Below are 23,495 nucleotides of genomic sequence, written 5' to 3'. Positions count from 1 at the left end.
TTTTTGGTCATGGTAACTTCTCGGTTTGGCCATAGACTACGTAGAAAGTTTTAGGTATTTGTAGTAAATGGAATTTGTTGAAACAGATAATTTCTGTTAGTTGGGTCTTTGACAAGGCTGTAGGTTACTTTGTTTAGATGTTAACACGAAGCAAAACATTTTTAACGTGTCAACATTGGATTCTAGGAACGATGTCCACAGGACTCCACAGAAATCTTTAGGTATTTATGGTAAATGGAATTTATTGAAATAGGTAATTTTCCTTATAGTTGGGTCTTTGACAAGGCTGTAGGTTACTTTGTTTAGATGTTAACACGAAGCAAAACATTTTTAACGTGTCAGCATTGGATTCTAGGAATGACGATATGTCCACAGGACTCCATAGAAATTTGTAGGTATTTGTAGGTAATTGGAAACATAAAACGGATAGTTCTCTTTGATAAAACGAATAAAACGATCAGATCCAATCAATGAATACGTCAATTACGATAATAAACGCAGTGGTGTCCAAGTGTTTTTCCATAGCCACGTTTTCAGCTCTGTTTCAATCTTTGCCAACGTAATCACGGCTACGTCGTGACTCATTGCAGCGTAAATGAAATTTCAAAATATTTAATATAACGCGGGCAACTTCCATGCTAAGAGTTGGAACGCTTTCAGCCGTCGTAAATTTAAAATTCCTCATAACAAGGTCTGTCTAATGGATCTAGGAATATGGTAATGGCAATGCTGACCGATATCGTTGGCGCCAATGTAAACAGAGGCTCGGTTGGAATACAGATGTCAAGGAGATGGCTATCGGGCGAAGAAAGAGGTTTAACGAAGGGACTCGCGGTGAATGCATAATGAAGAGGCCAAGCGGGTAGGCAAAGGTGAACATTAGAGGCGGCACGAGCTGATATTCGAGCCGAACCGGAAGCCGGAATAACGCTGGCGAGCACGTGCGAGATTTTCCTGGTGCAACGAAGATCCACGCTCGATCGCTTGCAATTTTCTTAATTACGTCGGGGGCCTTCCCCTAGCTGCGACTCATTAGGGTAACCGCGAACGTGCACGCTCGATCGATGCCGTTTCCAGATGAAATTGCCCCTGGATCGTGCGAAATTTCATCCTTGCCGACTGCCTAGTCTCTCTATTTCTGAATAGAACGTTAGACAGACGTGGAAACGAGATTAGAATTTCTGGAAGAACCCTAGTCGCCCCCCCCCCCCCGGCTCTCGATAACAGCCATTTCGTTCTGCGCTTGGTTAAATTCTAGGTTATGTTACTTTTGTAACGTCCTGTAGATGCAACCGCGTGAATACGAGAATTTATCGGCAATCTAATTCGCATTTGGGTTCTTGATAAAGTGAAACTCTTGATGAAACTTGCTTAATTCGAGGGTTACGTCACTTTTGTGGCGTCCTGTAGATGAAGCTGCACGAACACGAGAATATATTGAAAACCTGATTTCCATTTGGCTTCCTGATAAGAGGTATTGTAAATCAGACTTGGTTACTTTAATAATTACATTACTTTTGTATCATCCTATAGATGAAACCTCGTGCAATGGTTACAGGAATTTATTGCAAACTTAATCTGTATGTTTGGATTCTCAATAAGAACTAGTCTGTGATCAAATCTTTTGTACCATCTAATAGATGATATTATGTACATATTGAGAATCTAACTTACTGTCGTTAAGTTTATTCGGATCTTAAACTGCACATACAAATTTTCTATCATCCTATAAACTAAGCCTATATACATAGCAAAATCATGAAAATATTCTCAGAACTTAACTTACCTGTGAGCTTGCAAACCTTAAGCAATCTCTATACGATAAGAAACATAACTTACCTTTGATATCCAAGCAAGAGATGTTCCACCACCGTAGCTATTCCCATTTTACTTTTGTATAGCCCTGTACGAAAAAAAGTGTCTATTCTACGCCTATGAAAATATGCTAAAAACTTACCTATCGATAAATAGTACCAAATAATTTACGTCTTGACACATTGCGTCATTAAATATTGCATTATGTAACTCGATACGTATACGATCGACTAGTGAATTTAAAAATCGTTTATCATATTCGTCCCCTCTGATCTTCAAACAGAAATATGTTATTTTTAAAAGCAAAATGTAGCGAAGCTTGTATGCTTGTGTTGAACGATTCGTAGGCCTGATTACAAGTGCTTCTGTTCTACTTATCGTGGATGCGAGCAGTAATCTCGGGTCACTGTTACGTATACGTGTGCCAGGAATGATAAAGCCGGTATCAGCGATGAAGAAATCAATAGCATAGGTCAAACGAGCAGTTTCTGAATAAGCTTGAAAGATGCAGGCGAAAATTTTCGCTCGCGATGCAGCGATACATATACATTGCGTAATTTGTCTTCTTACGAAAGCCAGCTACATCAAATAATTTTTTATTAGATTCGTGTTTATCAAACATTCTAGTTTCTTGTATTTCCTAATTGCTAATGACAGAAGAAAATTTTGTTATATATTTGTAACGTTTCTTCTCGTTTTACAATATATAGATAACAATAATATATATAGATAACAATTTACAATAATAGTTTAAAGAATATATGAAACGCACTTGTTTAATTGTAAATTAGCAAGTTTCTATAGCTTCTGAGGAAAATAAATCTCGGATAAACGAACCATCGCCATCAATTGTAACCACAATTCTCAGGTAGCTCGGAGATGACGCGCCGAATGAATCTCTCTATACATCTAGCCGTGTCATTCTTACCAATTATCCCCATAATTCCCTAGAATTTAGTATTTCACGAATCACCCGGTACGCTTTAATAAGCTAACGTTCAACTTCAACTTTCCACTCTCGAGGTATATAAGAGGAAAAAAATAAAAGGAAAATATCATATTAACGTTAATGTTTCATTAGGTTTACTATCGTGATACTTTCGCGCGGAGAAAATGGCCACCATAACCGTTACGGTGAACCATCAAAAATCGCGTAAGTAGCCTTAATGGCGTCAAACTTGGCAAAGTGCAGCTTCAAGTATCTTGCGATACATGTTTTATAATGTTGCGATACAAAGTCATAGTTTCAGTGAAACTTTCGAAACTTAAAGAAAAACATTTTTGAGATAACCTAATAGTTTACTCGGTCATAGATTTGTCTGGAAATTGCATGAAACGGTTAGGTTTGGGCTAAGCTCGAATTAGTTTGGTTCGTTTTCATTTGAGTTTTAACTGGTTTCCAGTTGAATTCAATTGTCGCGTAAAATATATTTTTGAAAAATCTAACAGGGCTCGATTTTTCGATGATTCGTGACATGTCAAATTCTTCGCGAAATTGTCGCGTATTGGTGTGTATAGGGTTAGACGGAGGATATGCGGAGGCACGTCTGCCCCAGAATTACGCCAGAGTTCTCGTGATTAACCGTGTGCCGGCCGGATATAATTAGAAGGCAACACGTGTCACGCACAATTTCCATTAGCGTCCCATCGAGAGTGACAGTGATCAGTCATTGACGTTTGCCACGGCTTTCAAGTACGATTCCATGTTGATGATAGCCTAATTATTGGAAAAGGATCGACTCTGGTGTTATTCATCTCTGCAGAATCAGGTGCGCCAATCTGCACATTCACATACCGTTTTAGATAATTGCACTACTATCATGAATGAAATTTTATTTTAGTCTTTAAACTTATCACTTGTTAATTCATTGGCATTGCTGTCATTGGTATTGCTACTGATTGGTAAATTATTATACAAAAGCTGTGGTTATGTTCCACCTTCTTTCGTCTGATTTATGAAAACCAGGTAAGGTAACCTGTTAAGGAACTAGAGTATCGATAAACAAGTTTAGAGAAACCAGTTCTTAGATTCAATATGTCTAATGAATATGTTGATAAAATAACACAGGAAGGAGAAACATTTAGTCGCGTGGAAATCAAAGTATACGTTGAATAAAGTTAACGAAATAAATGTTCTGGTTCAGTGCTTAGAAGTGAATTGATTTTAAAACACTGTTCTAAGATATTCCTTCGAAAAAATATTTGTTACATAAAAGCGCGATGTAGATCATGTCTTATAGAACGAGTCGTCAGATAATGGTGGCAACACGTTCTAACCGTTGTTGCCAATTTGAGTTAGGAACGAGGAAGTGCCTCTCTAACTTATTAATGTTAGAACCAAGTTCTTCTTTCAGAAGATTGTGTATACAAGTTTGCGATGATATCTGGTGTCCATAATAGCAGAATTACGAGGGATATAGGTGTTGCCGGTAATTACGATGAAAGTTAGTTACCTGCTCGTAATTAGGATTCGAGAAAGTAATAGTCCGTGATTTAGAAAAGAGTGAAAGGTTGATCGTCTGCCTTTCGAGCATGAAACACGATAAGAAATGGCCAGTTCCCCATAGCTTGCATCAATTAATAATTTATGGTGATAATCAGCACGCCATCTGCTCTTAGTGAGAAGAATCATTAATCACTCGATAGCGTGGCTCGATAAAGAAGGAAATGGTTACGTCGATAAAAAACGTAACGATAGAAAGTTCGATAGCGATCGATTTTTCACTACGTAACGTATAAACGGTTAATTCGCGTGAAATAGGATGAAACCATCTTAATTTAACATTCACACGATCGTCAAGTATTCACGAATAGCCGTTGCTGACTTTTTCTACACCCATACCCATATTTGTAATTAATGTTCTGCATTTATTGTAATAAAATTGTAATAAAAACCACGATGATTTTCAACCCTACTAATTTTCTATATTTATTTGACATATTTTTTAAAGAATCTGATTATCTTATCTTTTTGCCAGTATTTTACGTAGATTAGAAAATGTATCGTTATCTCTAATGAAGATATTCCATAATAAAATTAAATACTTCATGAATTAAGTTTTAGGTTAGGTTATGTCCAAGATTCCAACATGGTTCTGGCCGTTACTTTTTAGCGCTCACTTTTGCATCACTCTGTATATAAAGCTTCGCGTTTATAAGAACTTATCGACAACTTAACGTACATTTGGATTTCTAATAAGAACAACTTTTAATCAAATCTGTTTAAATATCGATTTACATTACATTTGTATCATCCTGTAAACTAGATTCCGCGTCTAGGAGAATTTATTGAAAAGCTAACCTATCTCCGAATGTTTTGCATAGATTAAGAAAATGTAGCGTTGTATCGCGTGATTTACGAGCTGGCCGGTGTTAAATATCTCGATACGCTCGAAACTGAAACAATAGAGTTCCTCTCGAATTAATAGCGTGCCGAGAGACTGGAGTAGAAAGCGCGCGCGGAATTAATTTCTGTCTCGCCGCAGTTTAGTCGTTCCTCGGCCCATATAGCTCGCGATTCGACGAGAGCACGCGCGAAAGCTCCCGAGATCGAGGACTACTTCTTGCTCGAGCGTTCCACGCTCCAATTAACGTCGCCTCCGCGCTTTCCGCAACACGTTCACCCCGACCATCTCTTCGCTCGACAAATTCTCCAAATATCTAAATAAGAAAAAAATTTGTTGTCGTCAAATTTCATCGATCAGGCGATTCTGGTTCGCTTTATATAATATTTCATTTGGTTTTTTTTTTAAATGATAACGGATGATTATTAGATTAGGTTTAGACCTTCAATAAAAAAAGAAAAAGAAAACGACAAATGTGTGTAAACAGAAAACGATTAGAAGTCGAAATTTTATTGTAAAAAGCATTTGAAGCAATTGTATTAGGTTTGAACCAAGTTCGAATTCGTTTGGTGGGGTTGAGTTAGGTTCGAATTAGTTTTAGTGATTGGGTTTAAGATAAATTTGGTTTAATTAAGCTCGAGTGTTAGTAGACTTAAAAATTTAGTGTAGATTAGTCAGTTGCCACGTTTATTTGAAAATAATTGAAGCGATTTGATTAAGTTTGGCTTAGATTCGAATTAAGTTTGAATCAGTTTGATTATGTTTGGGATAAGATTTAAAAATTCCGTTTAATCTTTATTTGAGTACAATACAAGATTAGTTTTGAATTAACTGGCAATGAAATCGAGTCAAGTTCTACCTAATTAAAAAAACATTCAAACCATTGGAATCTCGAAATCAGCAACATCCTCGTACATTTATGTAAAAGTGCCTGATACGAGTGCTTATGTTTGCGTTCACAAGAAATTATCATGTTGTACATAATTTGAAAAATATTGTTATCGATTACCATATCTCACGAGTCACGAATATAGCTGACTAACAATAAGTTAATTAACTCTATCGGTTCCCTTTTCTAAAAATATTCGACGCGATTAGTCAAGCTGATAAGATTTGTCTCTTCATCGCTTCGATCGTCGTGCCAATTAATCTCACGAATTCTCTTACACAGCTGCAACAGTTACACGTGTGACATTGAGCCAAGTTCGCAATGAACATCCACTGACCCCTCTCCAAAACGACACAATTCCCACTCTTCCTCTCTTTCACACGCTTTATTAACTGGTGTCTAATAGAACCATATCACGTGCCCACCATAATAACAGAAAAATTGCTATTTTCATCTGAAGTCCTCCTTTACCGAAGTCTCGTGCTCAAAGACGATATTAATTGAGTAAAGTTCGTTTCTTTTCCAATTTATTATATTGTAATGCAATTTAACACTTTACCGACCGATAGCCAATTAATCGGTTTTTATCTCCGACGTTTACCGACCGATAGTCTATTAATCGGCTTTTTGTCGCCGACAATCTTTCTCATTATTTGAGCAATAATTTGTTATTTAGTGCTAAAGTACCTTTCTCAGTTACGTTAGTTGCGTTGCTTTGTAAGCTCGCACAGTTTTATGCCAATTTGAAAACTTTACCGTTCGCGATAAACGAAAAGAATGGTATTGGAGAGTCTAAACCGAAAGAGAGCCGGTGCCAGGGAGAATCTGCGCCTGAGTTGCCGGTCGGACGTGCGTATGCTGTTGAACCGCTAGGGGTCAATAAAGTGTTAAGATATATAAATATCCATAGCATTAATCAGGTTACTTCACTTCCTTTCCAATGGTAAGGGTGTACCATAACTCATGGGACCCATTTCACAAGAGGCACAAGAACAATGAAGAATTTTTTTACGAACGTGTGTGCTACCTGTCCTCGTTTCGAAGTCGTGTAGCCATTTTCGTGTTTCATTAATTCGCAACTGCTTACTTATCGCTCGGTCTGCCCGCAAACTCGCGATCGTATATTACTTATCCAACTCCTACGAAGATAAGTAGCTGCGAATTATGGAAACACAAAAATGCATCTAACTTGGAAACAAGAACAAATGGCTCTAACTTGGAACAAGATAGCACACATGTTCATACGGACCTCTTTCATTGTTCTGGTGTCTCCTGTCGACTGCTGAAATGGGTTCCTCTTATTATGACTATCGAGGTGTCTGGTGAGATAGCCTGGTAGCCGGGCAATTTTTGTAAACCTGGCTGTCTCACGGGTACCTGGGTACCTGGGTATCTGAAATGCTCGGTTGAAATCTTTAACCCTATAAATATTCGTATGATGCATATCTGGCTGCACATGAAAGACTCGTTGCAGTTACCCGTACAACCTAATGCTCAAAGTTGGAATTAGTTAAGTTGGCTTTGATCTTCTGCCAATTTACTACATTACGATATGCTTTACGCTGCAGAAACTGTTCGCAAAACACACGTTCTTGCACACGACAAACACTCGTTACGCTGGTTATCGCGATTTCTTGCTCAAAGACAGTACTAACGAGATTAGGATTCGCCGCTCTGCGAGTCACGCTTACACGCATCGCGTCTAACTTTCTACACGTACCATTTTCAACGACGCTGAACGCCTCGTAAAGACCAGTTTTCACCGGAAAAGGATCAGGATCAGGATCCCTGCGTGTTTATTAGTCGAGTTTGCAAGCGCAGATGACGAAGGAACAGGGCGCTCGGATGTATTGCAGGTAGAAATCTCATGGGATTTCGCTTATCGAGGACTTTTGCGGGCCGGAAAGAAAGTTGCGCGCGAAAGTATCTGGAACGTGGAAAACGAGGGAAATCACGGCGATTATATCGGCTCGATATCGTGGCGCCCCTATGGCCACGTTGTTTCGTGTGATTTGCGTTTCGCAAGTGGGACAGTCGTGAGAACACGCTTCGTAAATGCTTCAATAAATCAGGCCAGCTAATCAAACTGACTAAGCTGTATCTTCAGGGTGGGAACATTTCGTTCTTGTCCTAGTGTCTTTAGATTTCTCGTTTTCACCAGCGAATCCAATTTCTTCGTGTTTGCCTTCTTCAAAGAGAACGGAACGATGTTCCAATGTCGTCAATTTTTGCTTCATACCTTTCAATCTTTCTTAACAAAATGTTCATCGTATAATTGGATGGCGGAAGAAGTTCGTTGGAATTTTATTACATTTTCTAAACGACTGTTTTACAAAACCAACGAATTCACGTAACGTGAAAAGAAGAATTTTCGTGCTTGATTACTGCAATGTAAATACAACGAAGATTCTCTGTGAAATCAAAGAGAAAATTACACGACACGCAGTGAAACATATTATACTCTTGTGTATTTGACCTTTCGGTGACCTTGAAATCTTTTGTAAAGTCAACATTACAATTTTTAAAAGGAGACCTTCATCTTCTATCACGTGTTTTTGTAGCTGACATTCAGAAGTTTTCAAAATAAACTTGCGCCATTCGTACCGTTCTTCACCAGAGGATTCAAGATCATCTCAAAGTGAAATACGCAAGAGCACAGTACATCTACCTCGATATCGTGGGAATTTCGTTCGACACATTTTTTTCTACCGTTCATATTTTTCGAGATATCTGAGCGGTTCGAGGAGACACTGTGCAAAAACAAATTGTTGTTATCAACGTGATAAAAAGTATCTAGTATACTGTTACTAAAAACCCACGTTCCAGTTATAAACTTTCTTTCGACCACAGCTGTACAAGTCCAATGAAATTACGACGCTGTGGGCATCGTGAGACGCTAGATCACCTTCTTTAGAAAGGTTTTTTTATAGAAACGGTTAATAAAATTTCTCATTCGACAGTATGCCAAACTACGTCATTTTTTGTAACGTTAATTCCATCTGCTTTTGACTATTAGAACGTGTTACAGTTTGCAGTCTTTGAAAGATCAATTAACACATGAATGAACGCGTAATTCTTTCGTTTCATTCAGTTAAAGTAATTAGCGATCAATGAATTTTTTTTTGTCACGTAGAACCTCTTTTTTTACGCGTTAATTCGACGTATTAATTGGTAAGTTGTAACTGCACAGTTTCTCTAGTAACAGTGGTTGGATTGTGCAAGAGGGAAATTAGCACGATTAGCCTTCAGCTTCCATAACGGTGCTTGCAGAAACCAGGTTCGAATCTGCTTACTCGACATGGAAACCATGTGGTTTTTGCCATCGTGAGAAAAGACAAGGTACTCTTGACCTTTCTCGAAAGCCAGTTTCGTGGAATCACGTTCACGTTCCATTTCTCGAAAATAAAATCTCGAATTTCGAATAATAAAATCTTTCAACCTAGCGACGAACGATATCGTTTAATTAATTAAAGGCAAAAAATGTTTAAGCCTGAATAGCAGACCTGCTTTCGTGGAAATGTAATGAGACAGAGACGAAGTAACTATTGAATTTAATAGTTCAAACAATTTGCGAGCGTTCGTCATTAGTCTCGAGCGACTGGTAATGACACGGTGCTAATTATCTCACACTGTGTCACTATGACACGCAATAGCAAGAATAGAGCCATCTTCCGGGTTATTGTTCATCGTAGACTTATTCAAACTTCAACACGTGTAAATATAATTCACCTGCTGTATTTTAACCTACTGCATGGAAATTCGACATGCAAATACGAAAGTTATGAAGATATTAAGCAACGAATTCGTCTGGTGATATTCAATGCAATCTAGTAACATTTGGAGACAGATCCTAGAAACTTTTGTAGGAACTAACTGGATAATAAAATTGTTGGTAATTTCCTTTGGATAATAAGAATAACATTATTTCTTAGCAGAGTGTAGTTGATTTTTCGATTTGAGAAAAATGAAACAACTAAATGAGTAAATAAGGATAGGTGACTAAAATTTCGTAAAGAACTATACGAGTAGATACGATCGTTATGAAGCTTTTTAAGACCGAAGTTTCTTTAGACATGGAGAAAAATTTATTCTTGCCAATTATTAGTAATAAAAACGTATCGTTTCCGATGTTTCGTAAGGGAAATGTAAAACATTCAAATTTCTAGCCAATTTGCCAAACAAAGCGTCTATCGTTTAATTAGTTTATTTTTAATATATAACCCTCATATCGAGCGTAAACCGATTAAACAGTACGAATAACGTGTTCACCAAGACGGAAAAATAATAGTAAGCTATCACAATTTCGCGAAGAAATAAACGAAGAAGCGAAACGTGTCCATGCCACTCTTCGTTAACCTCTTTTAAACAATATCAATAACTCTTTCCTAGTTATTTAATCTAGTTATCTTCCCCTTTCGGAAAAGAAACTAGATCAGAAAACTGGCAGAATATCGTCTATAATACGTTGCTTCTAGCAACGTGTTTCTAGCAAATAATAAATTACCAAAAGTTGACGAAAAACTATCAAAGTATAATCGTTGTAAACCTTCTTTGAACAGCGATAATTCATCTACGTCGATCTAGTTGTTTGTTCCATGGCAAAAAAAAAAAATAACTAGACTTGGAAAGATACCACGCAATATCGATATTTTCTCCTCTGTAAGGTGCTGTTTCTAGCAACGTGAATCATCTATGCAAATTATTTCGTCGTTTTTCCCGATAATGGAACATCTGTTGCTCGCTGAACACAAGCAGATTCTTCAGATCATTCGGTGGTCACGGGTTTCATTTCACGTGACGGAGTTTCCGGTCGATCACGAGATCTCTGGTAACCCGATTTCCTGAAATGCACGCCGCGTCGCCGGTACTTTCTTTTCTTTCACTCGAGGGGAACCGGTGCCAGCGAGCACCTTTCTACGCGGTACGATCGAATTTTTATCCACCAGGCCGCCTAGTGGAATTTCATGGCGAAGCAATGCCAGCAACCCACCAGACCCAGTCGAATCGTCCTTTCGTCTCTTTTTCTTTCTCTTTTTTTCTTTTCTTTTTTTCCACGCGTCGCGTTTTAATCATCAGGTGAACGAACTTTCGCGGAATCGAAACTTTCGTCGTCGTGCCGCTCGCTTACATTCTCATTAAAAGGAATGTTTAGTTTCACGATAGAACTATATATATATCGTCATTCTACTCTTTATGATTTATTATTCTATATAGCATATTTTAGCATTACACGTTATACTTTGTTCGCTGGCACGTTTCTATCGCTGAGAAACAAAATTGTTAATTTATAACTAGACTGATAAATATTATTATAGATTCGAAATTCTATTGGATAAATTCTACATTCTAATTATTCTTAAGCCTATTCATTTAGACAAAAGACATATTCCAAGCATCGTATGTATAAAATAGTACGTTGCTTTCGCTTCTTCTTATTTGATTCTTAACACCGTTTCAGTGTATTCCATTGCAACGTGGAATTTACACGCCGAGTATTATTCACATTTGTACATTTTTGATATGCAATATAATTAGACTAATTTTTCAGTATTCCTCGATTTTTATGAATTTCACGAAAGTGTTATACGAAAAAAGAAGATATCTGAAGAGATATAAAGAGGTAAGAAAAATAGCAGAGATAAATTTCCAATGAATATATAAAAATTCACGGTCTCTTCATAAATTAAGAATGAAAATCCATTAATAATGAAAAAGAGAGCAGACTCACATGGTATTTTGAACTTCTTCGTGGCACTCTGTATGCTGGAGCTCGGATTGAACGGGATGCCAACGCTTTTCGATTTTCCCGCTGTACTGGCGGTGATCGCACCAGTCTGTATTATCGAGATGCCAGTTTGCTCCATGTCTCACGAACTGGTCCACGTCAATCTGCCTGCCCGTTAAAAAATTCAACGTTCATTTCATCGATAGAACTCGTCGAGTTTAGAGGGAAGAAAAATAGGAATTCTTTCTTCGCTGGTATCTACGAGTAATTTTGTTTATTTTTACAAATGGGAAATAATTTGCCCCGGGAATTTGTCAGTAGCCATCCCGTCGAATTTCAGGAAACAATTAAGAGAAAGGAAGGAAAAAATAGGAAATCTTCTTTCGGAAGTATCCATGAATAATTTTGTTCGTTTCTACCAATAAAAAATATTTTCCTCCGTAATTTGTCAGTAGCCATCTCATCGAATTGCTAGAAACAGAGAAACGAAAGAAGAAATAGAAATTCTTTTTTCAAAAGTGTCCATCAATAATATCGTTCATTTTGACAAAAATAGGAGACATTTTAATCCGTAATTTGTAAGTAGCCATCCCTTCGAATTGTTAGAAATAGAGAAAAACGAAAGGAAAAATAGAAATTCTTTTTTCAAAAGTGTCCATTAATAATATCGTTCATTTTTACAAATGGCAAATATTTTAATTGGAAATTTGTCAGCAACCGTTTCGTCGAATTGCAAGGAATAAATAAAATAAAAGAAAAATAGAAATTCTTCTTTTCACAAGTATCCACGTGTAGTTTTCTTCGTTTCTACAAATGGAAGATATTTTGTCACAGAATTTGTCAGCAGCCATCCCATCGAATTTCAAGAAACAATCAAGAGAAAGTGAGGGAAAAATAGGAATTTTTTTCTTTTTCAAAAATATCTACGAATAATTTAATTCATTTTTATAAACAGGGAGCATTTTGATGCGTGATTTGTCAGTAATGATCTCGATGGATAAATTTAAAGGAACAGAGGATGAAGAGAAAGAATAGAGAAATGGAAATTATTTTTTAAAAAGCATGCATGAATAATTCTATTTATTTCTATAAATAGGAAATATCTGGATGCGGAATTTGTCAGTAACGATGAAACACAATGGTAAACGCGTCGTTTTTCGATTTCGTTATCAGTGAGTTCGGAGACGCGCGTATAAGTGGGACGGGGTCGTAAATCGCGGCTGACAGAACTGTGAAAAACGCGAGAAATAAGGCGGACGGCTGTAAATCGTTCGGAAGCGGCGCTTTTCTCGCGTCGTAACATCGAATTGATAAAGAGACACAGGTTCGTCGCTGGTACTACGCGTTTCCTGTTTTCGTAAACCCATTCACTCTACAAAAAATGAAAGTTGTTTACTACACGTTTCAAAGATTACATCTACTATTTTTAATTGATTTCGTACTCACAAATTTCCTATTTATAGAAACCTATATAGAAGTATCGATGGATAAAGAAATTTGACGAAGAAAACAATCTCGAAGAAAAAAAAATACCCAATTCTCTTTCCTCCTCCTTTTCCTCGTATCTCGAATTTTTATTGGATAAACGAAAGTGGATATTTTAAAAACCTGGTACTATGGTTTCTGTATTTCACTTTTTTCCACCTCGAACTAAGTCTACTTTTCGTTTGAAATTGGCTTGGCAACTAAGTGGCAATTAACTATTTTGTCGTTGCCACCTAATTAGGTGAGTAGTAAAGTAAAAAAAAGCAAGTTTAGCAAGTAAAAAAGAAATGGAAATTACTATTAAATAATTATTAATTTGATATATATATATATGTATGTATAATTTTTTAATTTATGAATATTATATTTATATAAATATTGTGGGTAATGTAATTTTTTATATAAAAAATAATTTTAATAACTAAATATAAGTATATTAGATTAATAATATTATCATTAAATAATATAAAGATTTAAATTATTTAAACGTAATTAGGTAGTAATGATAAAATCCGCGATCACTTAGTTGCCAACACAATATTATTTCCTATCGTCAGAAACAGACCACAGGGGTACACTTTTGCATTTCCATTCTGCCCCTATCTTTATGTTTATCTGTACAGCGATCAAAGCAATTGAAGCTAAATACAAATTAAGTAGCCTGGACATTCGACATATCCTCGCGTGTTATGCGCATCTTGTGAATATTTGTGTCGTTGAACACTTCAAAAATTCACAAATGTTCGCGTAACGAATTGGAACGATATAACGTGCTGGGCCGTTTGAATTTTAGCGAATTAATTAGTTGCACTTTGGCTGGTTGAGTTTGCCTACCCGAACGTGACTGCTTGTATTTTCTTATTCGAATTACGTGAACGAAAAATAACAGGCTGCAAGGAAAATCGACGAGTTTCTATTATTATGAACTGCGATTATATAAACTGTCCACCGACAAGTTCAATTAAACGCAGTTCTACCGTGTTCTAAGAATAAAACTCGAAGAACTCTTTGAATGAAAGAAACTTGAAGAAACTGGCAAAAGCTCGACGAAAAGACCGCACTGCAAGTCGAGTTTACCACCGCATTGTAACGATAATTTTGACGATACGATAGAAAGTGCAGATTGTACGATCGAAACAGAAAGCAATTAATTAGCAATCTACCGTACCAGTGACACTTTGACGACGCGGATAATTAAATTGCACAGGCCGAAATTGAGGTGGTCTAATTGATATCGAATTCTACCATTGTGCCAAGGCTAATTGACGTTAAAGAGCACGTTATCGTTGCGTTTCCATCACCGGGCTAATTATACCACGGGCGAAAGATAGAGTCTCGGTCACACGTTATCGACAGATCGAAACTTGCTGTTCATCGTGTTGAACGGGAAAATTCGGATCGTTTTGCTTCGTCGTTTCACGCGCAGTGGTTCGCCAAAGTATTTCAACGATCGACATAGAAAGCTTCGAAGCTTCAAAGAAAAAAAAAAGAAAAGAAAAGACTACGTAAGTGTTTCTGAATCGTCGTTGCGACTTTTTCCGAACATAAAATATCGATAAGTAGAATGGAAATTTTTATTATTTGTAGGAAATTTCGTATCGGAAAGGACGCGATTCGCGACAAGTTTAACGCTACCGAGCAAAGTATATGAAGCTTCCTCTGTCAAAGAAATTTTAGAGCGTGAGTTTAGAATGAGATATGTATCGGATTGTCCGAAAAGTTTCGTTCGTTTCGTAAGGTGATAATAGAACAATTTCTGTTTTATATTATTTTATTGAATTAGCTATGATCCATTTCGTTCTATTTCTATTATCACGTTCCTGCATGATTCAATAAACTAATATAAAACAAAAAACATTGTGCGTCTATTGTTTTCTTATCAAACGAAAGAAACTTTTGAAGAAAGAATCTCTGAATCTGGAAATCTTTCACGTGTATCAAACAAGCAACGAAATACAAATCGAGAAAATTTCTATGAAGATCTAAACACGCGTGATATTAACAAATTACGAGAAATATTGAAAATGGTAAGGAAGAGAATGGGAAAATAGAAGATAAGAGGAGAAGCGAAGAGATGTAGCTTAATTAAAGGGTTGATGACTATAGAGCAACAAGAGTGAAAAATAAGGTAGCATAGTTGCTTGCTATTATACTACTTGCCAGGTGGAATAAATCTGAGAACAGGGCAGGATTGTAAGGTAATATTAGGTTAAATTAATGAGACTAGAGCAAGGGAGGGATAAAGTTTTGCTTTAAAGTATTATAAATGTTACATCGAGTCATCCCATAAGTAACGAAGCTTTTTTAAGAGCTTAGTTTAAAACAGCAAGCGTTGTTACTTTCAAAATGTTGAGAAGATCCAATCAAAAGCTTGATAGGAAAAGATAATGAATTATAAAAGAGATACGGGAAAATTCATCAGTGATATACAGATGATTTTTTTATTTTTGTCTGACGTATAAAAACCAACGACTGCATTGCTTACAGGTACTAGGTTGTCCGAAAAGTATCTTTCTTTCGCAAACGTGTTTTTTTACAACGGTGAAACCAAGTCTGTGAAATGTCGCGGTGTGTGTCTCAGCAGAACAAAATGAGTCGTACGTAATTCGAGAAAATAATATAAAACAAAAAACGCCTATTATTTCCTCATAAGACGAAAGAAATTTTTCGGACAACCTAATGTTACAGTTAAATGTATATAGTAGGTTGTCCTGAAAATTTCTTTCGTTTTATAGGGAAACAATAGATGCACAGTATCTTTTGCTTTATATTGTTTCATTGGATTATCTACGACCCATTTTATTCCAATAGAACAAACATTGTTGTGCATCTATTATTTTCTTATAAAATTAGGATATGTTATAGTGATATGTATATATTAAGTTGTCTTAAAAGTTTCTTTCGTTTTATCAGGAAACAATAGATGCACAGTATCTTTTGCTTTATATTGTTTTATTGGATTATCTACGACCCATTTTATTCCAATAGAACAAACATTGTTGTGCATCTATTATTTTCTTATAAAATTAGGATATGTTATATAGTGATATATTAAGTTGTCCTAAAAGTTTCTTCCGTTTTATAAGGAAACAATAGATGCACATTCTGTTTTGTTTTATATTATTTCATTGGGTTACATATGATCCATTCTGTTTCAATAGAACAAACATTGTTGTGCATGTGTTATTTTCTTATAAAATTAGGATATGCTATAGTGATATATTAGATTGTCCTAAAAGTTTCTCCCGTTTTATAAGGAAACACTAGATGCACATTCTGTTTTGTTTTATATTATTTCATTGGGTTACATACGATCCATTCTGTTCCAATAGAACAAAAATCGTTGTGCATCTGTTATTTTCTTACAAAACGAAAGAAACTTTTGCTACAGCCTGATATATACGAATTTCGCTATATGTTTGTCGTATTACATCATACGTGATATTTATGTATAGAAGGTGAAGGTAGTGGGACGTCGTAATCCCGTAGGGAAATCAATAAAAATTATTATCGTTATTATGATTATTCAAATCAAGATACTGGTTATATCATTTAAAGAGTAAAGTCCATTTCCATTCATAAAAATACGAATTTGCATGAACATCTGCCAACCACATATTAATAAACCTCGATAGAAATTTAGTTTCCCTATCTTTAACACTTGTCGTACGTATAAACTGGCTATACATGGTGTGTAGTAATTTTTGAATAAATTTATGCCTGCAACTATTACATATATTTCTGGTCAAATTTCGTCAATATAATCACGATAGTCGTATTTTGTTGCAATGTTAATGAAATTTCAATATGTATCCGTGTAGGTATATTATAAATTATTATTTATAATATAGCATTTATATAACATCGTACAGCATATAATACATTAAACAACCATAATTTACTCATCAAACGTTTCTACACGTTGCAATATATTTTACACAACGTACGTAACTTATTCATAAGAGGTGGAAAATTTCTACGAATGTTCAACTGTTTGGCTGCATTATCGTAGAATTGCATGCTCCATGCAATCTGAATCAAGTGGAGCGATCGATAATCCTGATTTAATCCCCGGCCAAGGATCTCACGATAAGGATGTAATCTTTGTGCGGCGCGTTGTAAACATCGGAGTTGTTGGTAATCGAAAATTCGTATACATACACACGTATCTGAAGTTTAACGTACAACCGTGACCAAACTATGGATTAATCGTCTTCGATATTCCTCTTTTAATGATTTCAAGTGTTCTTGCTTCGAATTTCGATTAAAATTCAAATAATTCTTCCTTTCTCCTCTCGTTTCAATTTAATTCTCGTATCTGCCAGATTTGATTCGTTTTATCGACTGGTTTAAATTTCGATTGAAATTTCTACGAGAACTTTTGCGTATTCAAGTCGAAGCTCGGGCTTCTACGTTTTATCTCCATTCGAATCGACGTTTCTACGTTTCGATTGAAATTAAAAAGAAAAAAAAAAGGGAAAAAATCTCCATATTTCGATGTAAACTCGAGTGTCCAATGTCAACAATCCACATTTCGTAACGAAATCATTATCTTGCGTCTCCATCGAAATTCAAATTCAAATCTGTGACCTGTTAGAAATTTCTGAACGAGAAATTCGAATTTCCGCGTTTCACCGCTGGAAAAGATCATCGTGCAACGATCGTGCTGCGTTCGTAGGAAATTTAAAATTGGAAAAATGCGCGAAAATCGTATAATACGCAAAGAAAAGCAAAGTATGCGAGGCGCGGTTTAGGAGCAAAAATAGACAACAGCATAGTGGAAATAAATTCTTCAAATACGAAATGTTTACGCAAAAATATACATATTAATTTCATATATACTAATAATATTTACTAAATAATCTGCGCGCTACAAAATTGGGCAAAATTTTATTCACTTATGAAATTTCTTATTTCAATAAAAGTCATTTAAAAACGAAAGGCGAAAAATAACTTATTTGTTATTCCTAATTTGCAAGTGAAATTTTATTTCCCATTTGCATCCAGTCGACAAACAAATGATAATCTATAAACGAATAATTTTTCCTCCTGTCTTATCTATTTTCATTTGTTTATTAATTTGATCGTTAATTAATCAGACCGTAGTTGACACTTGCTTTCAAAGCTACTCGCTTTGCGAACAAATTGTTCGCAGGTATATTTGATCTTGGCGTATTCGCCGTAGTCAACAGACGCGTTATTGACAATTCCAAATTCCAATACACAATACTCTCTCTCTCTCTCTTTCTCTCATTGAACTGTTACCTTCGTGTAAAAATAGATTATCTTAAGCATCGGTAAACAATAAATAAAAATAAATAGAAAGTAAACTGATATTCCAAAATAACACTTAATTTCATTGTTTCAAGCAATCCAATAACAAGCGTCCAAATAACAGACAATTCTTCCCCTTTTTCGACTGAACCGCCCCATAACAAATCACTGTCCATCGAAACAACTGTCTACGTGTAAATTTATTCAACGATAGCCTCACCATTGACCATAAAACTGCACGATAGCCAAGACCAGAATACAGTAAAAAATAATACCAATTTGATGTTCATCTTCCTTGAAAATGAAAAATCTACCCCCACTACCTGCTCTCGCTACACCTGTCCGCTTATTTCTATCCTTCGCCTTTATACAGCGTACCGATTATTATTATTATATTCACCGGACGAGACCGATTTTCTACCGAAATTCCACTCGTTCCATTAGCTTAATAGAAACGCGTGTGGGAATAAAAATCCGCAGTCCGGTTCTGCATAAAGTGACTCACGCTGAGACGAAGATCGATCAGCTATGCCCCACCTTGTGTTATGTTGCGAGCAGAGAGAAGAGAGGAGCACGTGGTGTTTCTCGCGGTCACTCGGTCGAAGCTTGGTAATATGACAGCTGGACGAAAAGCGGCGGTTAGACTTGCGCGATTCGGCACAACGTCGTAATGTCGCGTGGCTTCAACCAGACTGAATCGGCTCGCGACTCGCTTCTACCTCTATATGTAGAATCTCCTCCTCTGGCAGGCACTCTGGCTCCCGTTACTTCTGCCAAATCGATGCCAACCGGCCGACATAGTTTCTCATCCTTTCGGACGATCCTCCCCTCGGACAATGCCATTCTTTCTGCGTATCCAGTAAACGGATTCTGCGTTCTTTCGCGCGTCTTGCTCTTCCCGCGTGTTTATGAAAGCGCGGGACACTGTCAACAAAGTTGGTGCGATTATTGGGTTGGCAACTATTGTCATTAGGCTTTTGTCATTAGGTGGTATTGACAAAATCCGCGATCACTTAGTTGCCAACGCAAGAGTAGATCAGCGATTTATTTGTTTATTTATTCGTCAGTATATTCCGAGATGGTCCGTGGTTAATAAACGATAACGTCATCGACGATCACAGGGAAGTATCAGGTTGTCCGAAAAGTGTCTTTCTTTTGCAGACGCGTCTTGTATAACGACGCATCTCTCTACAAACATGAAACCTAATCTATCGAACGTTGTGATCTTCATCTTGCTAGAATAAAATGGATCATAGGTAATTCGATAAAATAATAGAAAACGAGAAACGTTGTGCGTCCGTTATTTTCTTATAAAACGAAAGAAACTTCGCGGACCACCTAATATGTTACTAGCGATCGCGCGTTTTGCAAGATCAAATGACAGTCGGTTACGTGGAACGAAGCAGATGCAGGCTGTTTAAAAAACGTTCGAGCCAAGTCTGTATAGGTTTGCAGGAAATTTGAAGTGGCAAGAGTGGACGAAATATGGGAAATATGGTACTTGTCGTAACGTTCAGTGGATGAAACAGATTTATACTCGGATACCATTTGGTTAGTTGGCTTTATAAAGATGGAAATTCGCAGAAAAATTCACAATCCAGGAGCTGTTGATAATGGTGAGAGTTTGCGGCAGATAGATTATTATATAATTGTGATTAATTATCATTTCGCAAATTTTTCTACCTTAATCGGATTAATACAGATAAAGATTAACTTTGTTTGACGTAAGTCGATAAAAATACGATAAGCTCAAGTTTTCTATTTTTCAAAGCTTCGATGATGGTTAAATAACGTATATCTGGTTCTTGACATTCCTGTCCCATTTTTATTAATACGTTCCGCTTTATCGTTCAGACATTCCAGATCGCTTGTTCAGGGCAGATCTGCAACGCTGCGTCTTTTTCCTTTCTTTCTTTTTTCTTCTTTTTTAACTTTCAATTCGAAGATTCAATTGAACTGGAATTTTGAGAACAAGATAGAGATCTGGAGGATCAAAAATACGTTAACACTTTACCGACCGATAGTCTATTAATCGGCTTTTTGTCGCCGACGCTTACCGACCGATAGTCTATTAATCGGCTTTTTATCGCCGATATTCTTTTTCGTTATTTGAGCAGTAATTTGTTATTTAGTACTAAGGTACCTTGCTCGGTTGCGTCAGTCGCGTTGCTCTGTAAGCTCGCACAGTTTTATACCAATTTGTAAAACTTATCGTTCGCGATGAACGAAAGGAATGGTATTGGAGAGTGTAAACAGAAGCAGAGCCGACGCCAGGGAGAATCTGCGCTTGAGCTGCCGATTGGACGTGCGTATGCTGTTAAACCGCTAGCAGTCGGTAAAGTGTTACGTTGAAGATTGTCGACGTTGTAAGCTTAGTGGGTTGAATAAAAATGCTACGATAGAAGCTTAATTAGGTAAAGTTACTTTTAAATCGATTTTTCTAAAGATTAATTTCTAATGTTTATATTAATATTTCCGAAAGAAGATTAATATTTTTATTAATATCCATTGACATTTTTATTATTATATGTTTCAAAGATCGATATTTAATATTTATGGAATACCTCTAAGAGATTAAATATCATCAAATTATTTAAAATATCGATCAAATTATGCTTTAACGTTCCAACAAGCAAGAAATAACGTTTAACGAATTTTCGTTAATCGCAAGAATTCAGGAATGAAGAGAGCCAGGAAACTTTTTAATAGATTCTGTTTAAAACAAGGACCGTGAAACTTTTATAGAAAACGTTCCCACATTATAAGTTCCGATAAGAACAGATGAAGAAAAGTTCACGAAAATAAATGTTTGAACTTTGAATAGAACTTAATAAAATATAGAAATAAACATTTTTCCATAGAAAATAACGGCAACGGATATTTCGCCCGTTGATATTAAAACTTCTCGATTATTCCAATAAATGTTAAATATTATTTAATGTACCTAATTTATTACAACCGTATTACATAATAATTAAAGTTGATATTCTAAGTATGTTATAATATTTATTTTTGTAATACGTACGTAGATAATTCAGTAGTTCAAAGCTTGTTTACGTTTCTCTTTGAAATGAACAGTTAGAAAGGTAAGGATGTTACTCAGTATATATACATCGTATTCCTATATATACGTTTGTATAGATATATTCATATATATAATGCAAAAGTGACTGATCTATTCATCAACGCTCAGACCAAACCGCTGTACCTAGAAACGTGAAATTTCAACGGTATATTTCTTTTTTTTTTTTTTTTTTTTCTTTATAACGTAAATATGAGATGAGAGGAGTTTTAGAAATACAAACCCTAAAGGAGTGAAAAGAGGTAACATTTCTTTTACGGAATAATAATTATTCTGAAGTTTAAAGACGTGAAATTCGACATACTAACTCTTCGTTCGAAATAAATCCTTATGTGAGGTATGGAGAAAGGGAAAATGGATTTTTTCCCACAAATAGCCGTATCTCTGTGATATAACTAAAGCTGGAGACTTGAAATTCGTCTGAATGAAGAAGCAGCTCATTGAAAATATTGTTTACTCGTATCCAGTCGATGATTAGCCATGTTCTAGTATTATTGATAAATTTTCAAACTCGATTTTTTCGGGAAACTTTAAACATAGTTATTATATCTCTATCTTATCGTGTTATATCATATGAATTAACTGTTTTCTAATAATTAGTATCTATCTAATATGTATCTATCTTAGTGTATACAGTACTATCTACAGCAGTATTTTAACACTAGAACTACCACACCAGTGATATTGACTGGTTTCACAATTTTATTTTAAAATTCCTACTTCGTGTTATATCTTCTTTTCACAATGATGTAATGACTTTCGCAACGATAACTGAAGGAATAATATAATGAATTTTATTTTGTTTTCTATCTATTCAAACTGGAAATAATTTTGTATTAAGGCTACTTATATCAATAGCAGTGAAAATGACTGGTACTTGTCAAAGTGTAAAGGGGTGCTGCAATCTGTTTATCGAACCCCAATTAACCAGTTTCCTCGTTTCGTACAACTTGTCACACGTTTTCCAAATTTTTACCGCGTATCATTCGATACGACGATATCAGTTATGAGGAAAATTCCGGATCGATCGCTAGATGCTAACGCTATAAATACCACAGCAATCTAAACGACTGGTTCTACAATTTTATAAATGTATCAATCATCGTTCAGAGATCCCAGATGGATTAATAGTAGCAAAAATGTACTACGTAACATGGAATTGCTTCTGTGAGAAAGTAATAAATCAATAAATATACAAATATTCTATTAATACGCATTTTTTAAAGACCCTGCTATTTTAACTTGTTGTGGTAGAAATAGCTTCGTGTTAACTATCGCTAGTTCTAGTGTTAAAAAATTGAACTATTTTCTGACTGTAATGTTACTCGGTGGTTAGAAAGATTACAGGAGAAAAATATGATATTTGTACAATTGCGAGCTTTTTAATTTTAATGTATCGTTGGAATGTCTAAGAGGTTAAACTAAATTGTTTACTCAGAATCGTTCCCCTATAGATAGTGAAAACGTAATCCATCATAATCTTTTACTTTGATTTTCAATATAAAAAACAAAAGATATGGCTTACCGTGTTTCCCCCCGCAATCTTCATTTTTCGTTTTCAGAAACGATAGATTTATAACAGAGCTTATCTACGCTCTAGAAAAAAGAAGAAACATTTGATCGAGAGGATCAATTATTAAAATGAACGATTATCACTGTAACGTTGTCACTGATACGATGCTCTCCGTCTGAGCGTGAAGATGCGACAGCGATGAATATTTAACGATAATAATTGCGTCAGCGCTATTAACAAATTAATGAGACGCGAGTTATGCGACAGTAACAGTGATAAATTGAACTTCATAGATCATAATATACGTAACATTAAATTACACAGTTTCTATTTTTTAATCTGTTTCTAGGATTTCTATGAAATTTAGC

General features: G+C 35.8%; 1 protein-coding gene across 7 annotated transcripts in view; it reads right to left on the bottom strand.

Annotated features, from left to right (window-relative positions):
- LOC139994951 (aquaporin) overlaps positions 1 to 23,276 on the bottom strand; it is a 59,164-nt gene extending 35,888 nt beyond the window's left edge. The window contains exons 1-2 of one of the 7 annotated variants that reach the window (XR_011801824.1): positions 19,038 to 19,248; positions 11,777 to 11,941 (exon numbers count right to left, since the gene is read on the bottom strand). Coding sequence is in view for 6 of the 7 variants with exons in the window: in XM_072018049.1 (XP_071874150.1) it covers positions 11,777 to 11,912 (136 nt within the window). In the remaining variant the exon portion in view is untranslated. Of the gene's footprint in view, positions 1 to 11,776; positions 11,942 to 19,037; positions 19,249 to 23,139 lie in introns of those variants that run through there. The other 6 variants (XM_072018049.1, XM_072018050.1, XM_072018047.1 and 3 more) reach the window with 6 other exon arrangements.
- Between the last annotated feature and the right edge of the window lie 219 nt (positions 23,277 to 23,495).

This window comes from Bombus fervidus, chromosome 15 (genome assembly GCF_041682495.2).
Source record: "Bombus fervidus isolate BK054 chromosome 15, iyBomFerv1, whole genome shotgun sequence".
Lineage (NCBI taxonomy): Eukaryota > Metazoa > Arthropoda > Insecta > Hymenoptera > Apidae > Bombus > Bombus fervidus.
Note: the sequence above shows the minus strand (reverse complement) of the source record. Positions and strands in the feature narration are given on the sequence as shown.